The sequence below is a fragment of the Protopterus annectens genome, chromosome 6.part0 (assembly GCF_019279795.1).
Source record: "Protopterus annectens isolate FY-2018-M chromosome 6.part0, PAN1.0, whole genome shotgun sequence".
NCBI classification, from domain to species: Eukaryota; Metazoa; Chordata; order Ceratodontiformes; family Protopteridae; genus Protopterus; species Protopterus annectens.
In genome coordinates, this window is record NC_056737.1 from 1,128,293,978 (window position 1) to 1,128,308,784 (window position 14,807).

The 14,807-nt window shown below is 42.5% G+C and overlaps 1 protein-coding gene across 2 annotated transcripts in view; it reads right to left on the minus strand.

Moving 5' to 3' along the window:
* Positions 1-14,807, minus strand: part of MARCHF7 (membrane associated ring-CH-type finger 7) — a 919,282-nt gene that overhangs the window by 482,114 nt on the left and 422,361 nt on the right. For both annotated transcript variants that reach the window (XM_044074748.1, XM_044074747.1), the window contains one exon: positions 7,466-7,638. In XM_044074748.1, the coding sequence (XP_043930683.1) occupies positions 7,466-7,638 (173 nt within the window). The remainder of the gene's footprint in view (positions 1-7,465; positions 7,639-14,807) is intronic.

Below are 14,807 nucleotides of genomic sequence, written 5' to 3' on the forward strand. Positions count from 1 at the left end.
GCTATTCCAGTCATGGAGGACCAGACAACAGCCGGAAGGAGTGGACACATTCTTATTTTGCCTTGCAAAAATAAGAGCATCATTTTGTCTTGCCGAGTTATGTTAGAGAGTTCACCTTTAAGACAGTTAAGGAACTAGTTACACAGGAGTTTTACTACAATCAGTGTGCAACCTATCATAATTCCTGTCAGTGAAACTCATTGGTTTACTGGAACCAGTTATTCGGTGTATATAGGTTTTAAATCATTTTTACTTGTTAAATATTTTACTACCTTTTATCGTGGCTAGTTATTTAGGAAGTACTTTTAGTAACCAGTGTGTTTATGCTTATTGCGATAACACCAGGGCCACTCTGAAAAGCCTTACTGCTTGGAATACATGCTATCATTTATATCAATATTTATTTTATCCACTATAATTCAACACCCCTTTTTAAGGGTAATGGCGTATTTAACTGGTAGCTTACCTCGTAATTTGGAAAAGAGGACATTACAAGTAAATCTGTGCCAGTCTTTCCCAAGTGTTTGAATGTGTGAATATCAAATATTTAAGTATGTGTGTGTGTGTCAAAAACCTAGAACTGGGACACAATGCTCTGCAGTGGTTAGTGTGAAGATTCATTTGAGGACCTGCAGTGAAGCACATAGCCCAGTCTCAGGTTTGGAGCCTGTTCCCAGTGTACTCTTAGGGGAAACTGTGCGTTTCTATCCCTGCTTTCGGTGACGCTCCCTTACCAGAGACGGTGGCGAGAATTGAGGCTCCTTAGTTACTACCCCAGGTTTAAGTGGAGTCGTCACACAGGAACTATGGACAGCAAAATTAAAAAAAAAAGTAAAGCAATCAGAGAGGAAAATGACAATGCACAAGTCCTCTTTAAAACAGAGAGATAATCTGGAATATTATAGGTTACAGCCCTTAGATTTTTTTTCTGTAGCTTAACTGTCAAATCACTAGGTCCTCATTTAATCAGTCTGTTATGCCAGACATTAAAATATTACATTCTGAATTACCTTTGAGTGCCTCACATATTTCACATTTATGCAAAATTAATGTTTATATCTTGCTTTTCATCTTATGTACCAAGAACACAGGGCATAAACAATGTCCCAACTTCAAAACCAAAGTATTGCACATTAAATGACCTGAAACTAACACCAAACTCGTGTCGCAAATCCCAACACAGAATGATGCCAACATTAATGGTGATAAAGCCCATGCCAGCAATTAGGGTAGCTGAAATAATGCCACAACCATGGATGCTGGCACCAAGACCAAGTGTTGCGACGGAAGTAACAGTCATCAAAAAGTACAGTTTTGTACCTAGCATAAATGTAGATGTTAGAGTGTTCACACTGCTGCAGTCATTACACTTGGGTTATCCTGCCGTCAGGCGGTCCCGCAGTCGGCCTGAGTTCCAAAGTCTTGGTCCGGCATCAGTTGCTGTTGCTTCTTCCCCGACGTCCATGCGCCGGGGGTATATAACATGCACCCGACGCAATTTTCTTCAGTTTTTCTTGCCCCAGATGTCTGGTGCCCCCAAGTAGGAAGGCAATACATATTGCTAATCAAAAATATACATATAAAATAAAACCAATAGCTTCAGTTACCAGCAAATACACCCCAAAGGTTGTATAGGATAGAAAGGTATAGATAGGTCCAGCTAGTTCAGAGGGGATGGAGGGAGGGTAACCTGGACTGCAGCAGTGTGAACACTTGAACATCGACATTTATGGTAGGTACAAAACTGTACTATGTTCATCGTGTTACACTGCTGCAGTCATTACACTTGGGTAGAATCCCAAAGTTGAGGTTGGGTGGCTGATCTATAAAGAGTTAGGCTTGGCTATGAGGCCCTGCAGAACTGCAGTGGCAAAGCCTACTCTGGATTTAGAGTAAAGCGGCAGGTGGTAATGCTTGGTAAAGGTGCGCACTGAACTCAAAGTTGCAGCCTCCAAAATTTCCTTGGTAGGTACTCCTGAGAAAAGCTGTTGAAGTGGCTGTTGCCCTGGTGGAATGTGGCCTAATGTTATTTGGGACTGATTTTCCATGGTGTGTGTAGCAGTACCGAATACAGTGTCCTATCCATTTGGATATAGTCTGCTTTGAGACAGCCTTGCGTTGTGATCCTGCAGCATATGCTACAAACAGTTGCTCAGTTTTCCTGAAAGCCTTTGTTTTGTCAAGCGTAGCTGTCTGTGTATGTCCAAAGAATGCAGAAGTTTCTCCCCTTTATTCTGGGTATTTGGATAAAAAGTTGGCAAATGGATGGCTTGGTTAAGAGCCACACTAGATACCACCTTTGGCATAAAGGTAGGGTTTTGTCCTTAAAGATACCCTGTCCTGATGAAAAATTATAAAAGGTTCCACTGCCATTAATGCCTGTAGCTCTGAGACTCTTCGTGCTGAAGTTACTGCCAGGAGCAGAGCTGTTTTCCATGATAAAAATTTTAGATCGGCTGCATTGGCTGGCTCAAAAGGTGGTAAGGTCAGTTTTTCCAGAATGAAGTTGGTCCCAAGTTGGTGCTCTCGGGGCGGTCTTGGTTTTAGCCCCTCTGAGGTACTGCTTTAGCAAGGGATGAGAGAATAAAGGAGGATCTGTGTTGTAATGTGGTGAAATGGCAGAGGCATGGATCTTGATTGATGAGGATAGGCTTCTGTCCAGCGTCTCATTTAAGTATTGTAAAATCTGAGGAATGTTTGGAACAAGAGGGTCAAGGTTTTGAGCCTGGTTCCAGGAGCAGAATCTCTTCCATTTTTCCTGAGTAAGCTTTCTTGGTGCCAAGCCTCCTGGCCTCCAAAATGACATCCATAACAGCTTTAGAGAGAGGTGTTGCATGTTTGACTAATGCATCTGCCATGCAGCCAGGTTTAGGGTTTTGAGCTGACCGTGCAGGATCCGATTGTTTTGTTGAGTCAGAAGGTGTGGAATTTGAGGCAAAATCCATGGTGGGCCTCGAGCCAAGTTCCTTAAGATAGGGTACTAATGCTGGCGTGGCCAGTCTGGAGCAATCAGGGTCATCTGTGATTTTTCGTGTCTGGCTTTTAGAGTACCACTGAAAGGAGAGGCAGTGGCGGGGAAGGCATAAACTTTTAGGTTTTTCCAGCCGAACAGAAGAGCATCCACTTTCCATGCTTGTTTGTGATAAGTCCTCATGCAGAATTTTTGTAGTTGGCAATTCAGTGGAGAGGCAAAAAGATCTGTCTGGGCATCCCCATTTTTGTGTTACCATGCTGAAGATTTGCGGATTCAATTTCCATTCGTGAGGGTCCATGACATTTCTGCTTAGTCTGCCAGAGTATTTTTCTTTCCTGGCAGGAATTGTGCTTGCAGGTGAACTTGATACGTTAGAGCTGTGTTCCACAAGGTCATGGCTTGCCTGCATAGCGGATAAGAATGAGTGCCCCCTTGCTTGTTTATGTACCACATTACTGTGGTGTCATCTGTCTTTAGTAATAATTGTCCTGGATGTAGAAGGTCCTCGAAAGCTGTTGGGGCATTTTTAACAGCCAACATCTCTTTTTGATTGATGTGAAGATGCATCTGGTCTGTGGTCCACTTGCCCTGAATGCATTTTCCTGCCATGTGTGCTCCTCAGGCGTAATCCGAAGCATCTGTTAAGAGTTTGCCTGGCTGTGGGTTGAGTAAAAGGCTGACCCTTGTTTAGGTGACATGCCTGTGCCCACCATCGAAACTCCTGTTGTAGGCAGGGAATCATTGGTATTACTGCTTCTAAACAGTGTTGAGTCCAAACATTTTTCAGGTACCATTGTAATTTCCTCATATGCAGTCTGGCATATGGTATTAGTAGTATGCAGGATGCCATGAATCCCAGGGCCTGCAGAATTTCTTGCAGGGAGATGGGACTTTCTTGCCAGTAATTGAAAATATTGAGTTAGTTGAACTTGTCTGGCGTGAGGTAAGCCATCTGGGCCATTGCATTTAAGCTAGCACCCAGGAATATAATCTGTTGCGAGGGCACTAGTTTTGACTTCTTTTCGTTTACTGTGTACCCCAGAGAAATTAGCAACCTTTTTACAAACGCCAGATGCTGTAGAAGAATGTCCTTTGTCTCTGCTTGAATGAGGCAGTCATCCAGGTATGGATATATTTGAATTCCTTGTTGTCTGCAAAATGCAATTACTGGTGCCAGGCACTTTGTGAAGACCCTGGGCGCAGTAGATAAGCCAAAGGGCAGTGCAGAGAATTGGTAGTGCATTGTATCCAGCTTTGAATCGGAGGTATCTTCTGCAATTTTGTCTGATAGGGACATGCAGGTATGCCTCTGAGGCCCAGAGTAACAAGCCAAGCCTTCTTGCCCAGCATGGGTAGAAGCTGCTGTAATGTCAACATTTTGAATTTTGGAATATCCAGGTAAGTATTCAGAATTGAAAGTTCTAGTATGGGCCTCCAGGCCTTGTCCTTTCTGGGGACCAGGAAGAGTCTTGAGTAAAATCCTGGTCATTGTTCCTGTTGTGGTACTTTTTGAATAACTCTCATGTCCATGAGGGCTGAAATTTGTTTTCATGCCTCTGCCCATTCATTTTGTAGCAGGTCTGGCATTCCTTTTAGCCTTGGTAAAGTATGAAAGTGGAATCTGTAACCTTTGAGACAAAATATTCAGGACCCATTTGTCTTGGGTGATTAACAGTTTTGAGAAAAAAGTGCTAGTTTTCCCCCTAAGGGGGCTTCCAAAAGGGGCGTGCTTGGCGTACGAAGGGGAAAGTCATTGTGACTGTTTCTTGTAAGGTTGAGACTTGTCCTCACCACCTTTTGGGGTTGAGGTGCCCCATTGTCGCTGTCTGAGCCTTGGGGTTGAGATCTGCCCCTTGGGCGTCTGTATCTGCCTCTCTGTGGTCTGACACTGGAAAGGACCAATTCTTTGCTGGCAAATTTCTGCTAAACAGAGGTGGCTGTACCTGTAAGAAATCCTTGACTGTTTGCATAGATTTAGCTTTATCCTCCATTTTCTTCAACACCTCTTCTGCCTTAACACCAAACAAAGTTTAACTTTGTTCTTTTAACCAAGCATGTTTCGAATCACAGAACCTGTTACTGCGGCTCTACAAGAGGCCTCTAAAGAATCAAAACCACATTGCAGAGTGTGTTTTCCCACCTGTTCAACTGCATGCAATAAATCCTGAATTTCTTTACAATCAGGAGCTTCTGAGCTTGCAAGCATTTTCTGTTTTAACTGAGCCATTAAATATTGTTGGTACTTAAGCATGTGAAACTGGCAATTTAAAGCTCTTACTGCTAAAGTTGCAGAAGTGTATACTTTCTTCCCCCATCTATCCAAAGCTCTGGAATCTCTGTCAGAGGGTACTGGATTTTTTGCAATGGAAGCCTTAACCCCTTTTGGACCCTGGGAAATAGTTTCTGGATCAGCAGAAGGGTTTTTGTAAAGAAACTTGAGAGTCAGGGACTCTAATACCTACCTGGCTTGGCTGGAGCAGGGTGCAGAGAGTCAGGAGATAAACTGGATTCAGAGAACACATCATCCACAATATCTAGCACAGGCAGAATAGCCAGGGGCCTGTGCTGAGGCAATAAGAGGAAATCCCTGAGCCTTTTCTTGGATTCTGAGTAATCCTGACTTTCCAAATGGAAATACTCCATCATGGTATGTAAAGTTTCCCCAAAAGAATAATCCTCAGGAGGAGAGGCTGAAGGGATAGATTCTTCAGCATCAGAGTCCTCACAGGTGGGTAGAGAGTATCCCTGGTCTGAAGACGAATCAGAGGAAATGGAAACCTGATCAGAGGAGTCGGTCTGTATCCTGCCTAGGCCTTTTCTCAGGAGGGGGATGGGCACCCCTGATTAGAATAATGAGGTCTTTGGCCATTTTGAGCATCTGTTTCTTAGGCATGGAGGACTGTCCAGGAGAATGCTGTACTTGTTTCTTTGTCTTTAATGGCACCTTTGTCTTGGCTGTTTTCTTAATGGTAAGTTGTGAAGGTCTGAAAACACCCTCAGAAGCAGATGCCTGCTCAGCGGCTCTGGACCCATCTGAGGGATTAGTTTCCGCAGGCCCAATACCGCGAGTTCCAAGAGGCCTACATGTCTCCACGTGGGAGTCGGAAGCGGCCTGTGGCTCTGAGGTAGCAGGTGTCGGGGGCTGCGAAAGCACCTCACTGAGAACCGGCGACTGTCCTAGAAGAGGTTTTGTAGTCTGTTTTGGAACTCGGATGCCTGTCTTTATCCTCGTCTTTGCGTTTTTTCGGTATTGAGGTTGTCTGCTGATCCGAAGGCATCATATAATTGAACCTTCAGCCAAAGTAGTGCAAAGCAAAATCAAAATGTCTTTTTACAGTGCGTTTGTTAAATCTAGCACAAAACCGACAACTAGTGACGTCGTGATCAGGGCCTAGGCATGGAATACAGTAAGAGTGGAAGTCCTTATGGAGGTATTTGCTTCCCACAAGAAATACAATTAACTTTTTCTAACATCGGTCTGAGGCAAGAAAAAAGTTTCCCCAACGGGGTACTTAGCTTTATTGAAGACTTCAGATCTGAAATTCGACTTCAAAAATCTCAGGAGTCGGCAGACTGGCACTTGCGAACTGCTTCTGCTTCGGGCACCGCGCAGCAAGAAAGACTGAAAATGGCGTCGGGTGCATCTTATTTACCCCTGGTGCACTAACGTCAAGGAAGAAGCGACAGCAAACGACGCCGGACCAAGACTTTGGAACTCAGGCCGACTGCGGGACCACCTGACGGCAGGATAACCCAAGTGTAATGACTGCAGCAGTGTAACACGAACATCTGAAAGTCAACAGGATGAGAACCTTTAACACTGCAGGGATATGAAGGACCAAAGTTAAAAGGGCATCGTCTGGAGGACCAGCGCTGGAGCAGACAAGCTAGGTCAGAACCATTCTTACCCTTGGCTCTCATTCCCAAAGATGCACTACTGTACTGTTCCTAGAAATCTAAACATATTTCAACTAACTACATAGGACCTATTACAGGGTAAATGCTGCCATTCCTTCCAGTTTAGCTCAACACAGCACAGTCCTCAATCAACTTAAATTGATGCACTGGAAACAGAAAGCACTTTAAAAATCAACATGTTCATTTACAGTCTCTGAATACTTGCCAACTACCGGTTAGTATCCTAAAAAACAATGGAAAGAAGGGTGACCGACCTCTGTATTATTAGCATTCTCTTGGAATAAACTACCAATGTACAAGAACTGTGAAAAGTAAAAAAAGAATGCAAGACCAAGCACAAGCATCTCCTAAATTACTGAAACATACACAATGAAGCAAACAAGGTTCATCCTTCTTATCTTGTATCCACATCATTCTGCTTAAACCTACCTATAATGTATTCCTTGTTTTGGAACAATGTTAAATACTACTTGTATTAGTCTTTTTTTTTTTTTTCTGATTTTAATTGGGAGTTTTTCTCCTCAGGTCTTCTCTGCACAGGGTAGCTGTCCAATAAAGCTATCTAGCTCTTACCTGAGTTAATTTTGGAAATCAGCCACTTCTTCATGCACTCTTGATGAACATACTGCAAGCTTCCAGTACATTTGCATGGGGCTTCTATTAACGGGTTGGTTGGAGAGTCTTCTCCCATCTGGCAGATTCTACACAAATCACCTTCTTCCTCTTCAGAGTCTTCCAAAAGAAGGCTGTTAATAAATACAAACATTACTTCATAACACATTAAAAGGGGGGGGGGGGGATCAAAATTTCCTTACAAATTACTACTAAACTTTACTGATAAACAAAAAAGCAATGAAAACTCAAAAATGCATAGTAAATACCGAACAAAACTAATGAAGTTCAGAATAGGAATTAATCACCTGTGGGATGAAACTTTGCAATCTGGTGGACATTCAAAGTATGCAATACCCTCTCTCCTTCATTTTGGGGTTTAGGAAAGAACACACAGACCTCGATAGTTTGGCTTAAAGTAAGTAAAGCCAACTCAGATACCACTTTAGGCATAAAAAGGATATTTCTCAAGGAAACCTCGTCTTTGTAGAAAATGAGATCAGATTAACCCATCGTAAGAGCATGCAACTAAAAGGTCAGAGCAACCAGTACGTTAAGAACCTCAAGTCAGCCAGACAAGTTGGCTCAAATGGAGCAAGTGTTAGCATGTCTAACGCAAAATTAAGATCCCAAGAGCAGCCATCAGTTTTTTTGGAGGTCTCTTTAAAAACACCCCTTTCACAAAACAGGCATATAAATGCCTTAAAAGAGGGAAGATTCATGGGCAGACATGCTGAAATGGCCAACAAATGAATCTCGGACAAAGGAGTAAGGCAGGCCCATTGGAAATAACTCCCAAGTACTGTAAAGCCAGAGAAACAATAGTCGTGAATGGGCAGTGGTTATCTTGCTGGCATCAATTAGGAAAGTTTTTACATATGCTAATGCACGACTTTCTAGTAGCAGGCTTTTTTGCCTCCATAAATACCTGCTGCGCATTACTCTGTAAACAGATGCATAAAAGTATTAAGACCCTATCTTCCAGGCAGTCATCTGAAGTTAATTGGAGACTGCATGTATCAAAATAACCCCATTCTTCTGTGCATAGGTCAAGGTAGTCAAGAAGCTTGCGTTAATTTTTCCCCGGCCAATTCCAAATGAAGGGAGCCACTGTAGAGTCACACACTTGCAGCTGAGGGAAACTGCTAGCCTGTTGTGGTGGCAAAGGCATTTTTTTTTTTGGTGTGGCTGGAAAAAAGGACTATCAGACTGACAGCTTGTTCCAAAGTCCAGCTAAAATGGTGTCTTTCCCAGGGAAAATAAAGAAAGCAGAAGATGGCAAAATTTAAAGCCACTTTTTTTTCACAGAAAAGCACAGTAAAAAGCACTTAAGCATTAAAAAAAAAAAAAAAAAAAAAAAACTGCCAGCTCCAACAAAACATTTCTCCACCTAAAAAATTCTTTAAATATGTTGAACAACTTTTAAGCCAACAAGAAAAAGTGTGCTCCTGTTTAAAAAAGTGTAACAGTATCATTACAGTCCAGTAAAACAAACTCTACCTTTAAAATAACTTAACAGGAAAGTGATGAACCAATTTTTAAAACAGGAAGTCTCCAACCTCCCCAAAAGGGAAATTCTCTGTCCAAAGACAGCACACGCTAACCATTGATCCATGCAAACCTCAGATGAACGTACTCTTTAGCTGCAGGAAAGCTATGTAGGGCATGGCACCCAAAAAAGAAATCATGTACTCACCGTAACGTTCCACGTGAGTTGCTCCATCTTGCCTTCATTCTTCACTGATGGGTTCGGAGCCGATCCTCGGCTCCGACACGGCCAACTAGCAAGCTCAAAGTTTTCCAGTAGCTCGAGACCCAACCCCTTATCCCACAATGCACTGCTGGAATTACCTCAGATCTAGTTTGCTGCGGCACGGATCTCGGTTTCCAGCGTTGCTCAAGACTACTACTGGGAGTTTTCAACTTTCAGCAAGTTTTCTATTTGAATTTTTTATCTTTTACTATTGTAACTATATAATATTATCTAGTTAGCAGTTTTCTGTTTTTCTCCCCTTTCCCAGTAAAATCTTATGATTGCCTTCGCCCTTTTGGCCTTGGGCGTTTTCTTAGTTAGTTGCCCTTTTGGGCTTTTTGATTTTGGATTGCTATAATCCTCCCTAACTTTATATAGCTAAATAGTTTTGTTACTTTTTGCCTTTTTGGGCTGTGCATACCGTGTGTAGTTAGATTAATCTTCTCTAACTTTAACTATCTTATATAGTTAGTGTTTTTTTTTTTAAATTTTGTGAATAGTAGTTAGTAATATGTCTGAAGAGAAGGAAAAGCATTCAAAGTCTGGGTTTAAAAAATGCCCAGACTGTGGACAAAAGATGCCCGTTACGGATGCCCATGTCCAGTGTGTATACTGTTTGGGTGAGTTGCACCTGCAGGAGTCATGTAGCATCTGCCACTCCTTTTCTACTAGAGTGCTTGAAAAAAGGGAAGAGGAAGTTAATTGATGGGGTATTATCAAACACCCTTTCTCAGAGGCATTGTCTGACCAGGATGGGGCCAGCGAAACGTCCTCAGAATCCAGGACAAAGGAAAAAAGTCAGTGTTGTGACTTTGGCTCCACTGACTTCGGAGCAGACAGTCTGTTCTTTTCGGATGGTATACGTTTTAACATTTGCTTAACATTATACATTGCTCAATTCCTGCCCTCCCATAAAACTCACTTTTCTCAAATGTTACTCTGCATTTCTTCCCACACATTCTGCACACATTCCGCCTCTTATATAGAACCCGCCTCCTATTTTTTTTTTTAAATCTCCTTTCCAACACTCGGTACTTCAATTGAGTTGATTTAGATTTTTATGCCTATTTTACAGTTAACAGATTATTTTAGCAGACAATGCCATTAAACTTAGTAAGGCTGAAATATCTAGAAAAATTCAGATCCTGTGTCCCAGCTCAAAATAATTTCCTCTAGTTACCACCATTTGCTCCCCCAACACTTCTGACAAAAGTACTCTATGGGGAATTTTTAAAAATCTGCCAACTTGTTACACTCGCAAACAACCTCCAATAATTTTCTATCTACTAGAGAAAAAAAAGTCAAGTCTGATGGGTGTACTATAAAAACTATGAAAACAATTCCAAGCAAAAATCCTAAACCTTCTGGACTTTGTGGCATGCACTGGAGCCATACAAATATCCTCCCCATTATTTTGTAAACTTCCTTTCCAGTCTCTTCTCAGTCTTTTTCTAACCTCTTCCAATTGATTCCTATAGTCATCATGCAAAATTTGATAAGCCCTACCTACCCTTTGACAGCAGCTTCAACTCAAGACATGACTAAACTCTACCACAGTTGGTCTTTCACTTTACCTATACTCCAATATCAATAACTGGTAGTGAAGGCAGCCAGTAGACTGCTCCAAACTTCGGCTTTGTCTTAACCCACTATTAACCCTTCCCCCTCTACTTATTTGCTCCTAATACCTTGGCTCCTTTATTATTTTCTCCATTAATTCCGGACTCATTTTACCAGTTTTCTATAGCCCTAACTTGAAGTTATCCCTAGACAACATCTTAGTTATCCATTCCAGTGTTGGCTTAGTTCTTAAAATACAGATTATTAAAGCAGAAAATGTACGTTGTTACTGTCCTGAATAACCTGCATCCAAAACCTTACTCTCTCATTTCTCAAACTTCACCCTGATTCACCTCTTTCTAATTAGATTTATAACATTCTGCTTACTTAGATTTATAACATTCTGCTTGTTAGGTACATGACTAACTGTGTAGATCAGCATCCCTGAAAATGACTGGCTCTTATGTAAAGATGCAGGAATCTCTTGGAAGCTCTGGATATGTTTCTATTCAGGCAAGTGTCTAGGATAACTATTTGGCATATCAAATCCCCTTCTACATGCAAGGAAGGATTAAATGAATTGTGACCATCCAGGAACTGGTCTTCCTTACATACTGGTTTAAGTTGATAGCTAGAATAGGCCTGTGGTCTTTTTTGTGATAAAAAGGAATCTGGAATAAAAACTCTGGTCTGTTATGGTAGGAACCCTTGGATAGGACTTTTTCTAGGAAGCTACAAAGTTCCAACTTAACCACCTCATTTTGACTAGGTAGGAGAGTCTGTAGGTTAGACAGTCAGACATAGGGCAGTTAAAAAGCGAATCATACTTGAGCCTTTGGATGATTTACACAAGCTATAATGTCAGATGCAAGGGATAGCATATCTGTAGGCTATAGGATACCCTCTGGATAGGACGTCCCTAGCACACAAAGCATGATGGCCAGACATTATTCCAGGTGCTAAGGCAGAAACCTCCAGAAGAAGACAGTTGGGAAGCAACCTCAGTGGTACTGGATCCCTGGGGAAGGACCCTGAAAACCTAGACTCTCTGGTGTGCCTTTGTCGCTCAGGTGGCATCTACAGCGAACACCCCCACAGCCACAGCAGACAGGTAAACAAAATATACAAGCAATTATATGAACATAAGCCAGCTAGAAAAAAAAAAATTCTCCCAAGACATCAAAAGCACAAATTACCCAATGTATACAAGCACTGGGACAAAGCTTCATTTCTGCAAGAAATAAAGCATTGTGCAATGTGGTTTACTGTCTGATAACAGCATGTCCTGGTGCACAGTAAGGCACAATAGGCTCCTGCCAAGCATCTTTACTACTTATGAAACATTAAATCATACCTTTGTGTATCTTACTCTGTTTACATTACAGATCTGCCAACAATCCAAATACATAAACTTCCAAGATGGCTGAACACTGACAAACAGCTTAACTTTAGCTCTGTGTGAAAAACTCAGAGAAGGCCAGTAGACCTCTGTGTTTATAGGTAAACTTCAGTAAAGTACAGTTGTGTACACTTACCATAAATGTAGATGTTTGAGTGTATTCACTGTTGCAGTCATTACATTTGGGTAATCCTGCTGGCAGGTTGCCCTCAGCCGGCCTGAATTCCAAAGTCTGTCCTGCGTCAGCTGCTATTGCCCCTTCCCTGACGTCAGGTCGTCAGGGGTATAAAAGAAACAGCCAACGTCATTTTCTTTAGTTTTTCTTGCCCCAGATGTCAGGTGCCCCCCAAAAGGGTAGCCAAAATTTATGTATAATTACATGCACCAATATAAAATTTACCTTCATCTACAAGCAAATACACCACACAGGTTGTATAAATCAGAGAAGGAAAGATAGGTTCCATCAGAAGAGAAGGGGGATGGTGGGTGGGTAACCTGGACTGCAACAGTGAATACACTCGAACATCTACATTTATGCTAAGTGTACACAACTGTACTATGTTCTTCATGTTTCACTGTTGCAGTCATTACATTTGGGTAGAGTCCCAAAGCTAAGGTTAGGAGGCTGGAGCTAAACAGCATTAGGAGCGGCTATGAGACCCTGCAGAACTGCAGTGGCAAAGCCTGCCCTGGATTTAGAGTAGAATGGCAGATGACAGTGCTTTGTCAAGGTGTGCAATGAACTCCAAGTAGCAGCCTCTAAAATGTCCTTGGTAGGTACTCCCCGGAGAAAGACTGCTGAAGTGGCTGCAGCTCTGGTTGAGTGTGGCCTAATGCCCTTGGGTACTGGCTTGCCATGGTGTACATAGCAGAAACGAATGCAGTGGCCTATCCACTTTTGAAATAGTCTGCTTTGAGACAGCCTTTCCTTGTGATCCTGCAGCATATGTCACTAGTAATTGCTCCGTCTTTCTGAAAACTTTGGATCTGTCCAAGTAGCATCTAAGCTGTGTACATCCAAAGAATGCAGAATTCTCTCCCACTTGTTCTGTGGATTTGGATAGAAGGCTGGCAGGTGAATAGTTTGGTTGAGAGCCACACTGGACACCACCCTAGGCATAAATGTTGGGTTTGTCCTCAGAGACAGTCTGGATAAAAAATAAAAGGTTCCACAGCCATGAGTGCCTGTAGCTCTGAAACTCGTCTTGCAGAAGTTATTGCTAGGAGCAGAGCTGTTTTCCAAGATAAAAACTTTATATCAGCAGTAGCAGCTGGCTCGAAAGGAGGCAGAGTGAGTTTTTCCAAGACATAGTTGAGGTCCCATGCAGGCATTGGTGATCTTTGGAGGCCTTAAATTTTTGGCTCCTCTCAGGTACTGCTTTAATAAGGGATGACAAAAGATCGGTGGCTCTACACTGAGCCGAAATGGCAGAGGCATGAATTTTAACAGATGAAAAAGATAGGCCTTTGTCCAGCATCTCAGCTAAGTATTGCAAAATGAGGAATATTTGGCACAGCTGCATCAGTTCCTTGTGCCTGGTTCCAAGCACAGAATCTCTTCCACTTTCCAGCATAACATTTTCTAGTACTAGGCATTCTGGCTTCCAAAATGACATCCATCACAGCTTTACTGAGAGGTGTGTTTTGTATGACTACATTATTCGCCATGCTGTCAGGTTTAAAGTTCCAGTTGGCTGTGCAGGATCTAACTGTTTTGCTGGGACAGTAGATGAGGTATTAGGGGTAAGGTCCAAGCTGGGCATTGAGACAAGCTCCTTAGTACTGGATACCAGTACTGGTGGGGCCAGTCTGGGGCAATCAGTATCATCTTTGGCTTCTCCTGTCTGACCTTTAGGAGTACCTTGGGAAGGAGAGGCAGAGGGGGAAATGCATATACTGATAGGGCGTCCACTTTCCATGCTTGTCTGTGATAAATTCTTGTGCAGAATCTTTTTAGTTTGTAGTTGTGAGGGGAGGCAAATAGATCTATGTCCGGGCATCCCAATTTCTTTGTTATCATTTTGAAGACTTGTGGATCCATGTGCCATTCTTGGGGATCCATGAGGTTTCTGCTTAGTCTGCCAGAGTATTTTTCCTTCCTGGCAGGAACTGTGCCTGCAGATGTACTTGGTAAGTCAATGCTGTGTCCCACAAAGTCATGGCTAGTCTGCAAAGGGGGTAAGAATGTGTTCCCCCGGGCTTGTTTACATACCACATGACCGTGGTGTTGTCTGTCTTTATCAGTAGTTGTCCTGGATGAAGTAGGTCCTTGAAGGCGGTCAGGGCATTTTGAACTGCTAGCATCTCTTTTTGATTGATATGTAGATGCATTTGGTTTGAGGTCCATGTGCCCTGAATGCATCTTCCTGCCATGTGGGCCCTCCAGGCATAATCTGATGCATCCGTTGTTAGTGTCTGCCTGGATGGGGGTAATGTGAATGACTGTCCCTTGTTTTGGTGGCAAGCCTTCGCCCACCATCGAAACTCCTGTTGCAGGCAGGGAATGAGAGTAATCATAGTTTCCAGGCTGTGGCAATGTTGAGTCCAAACACTTTTTAGGTACCACTGAAGTTTCCTTGTATGCAGTCTTG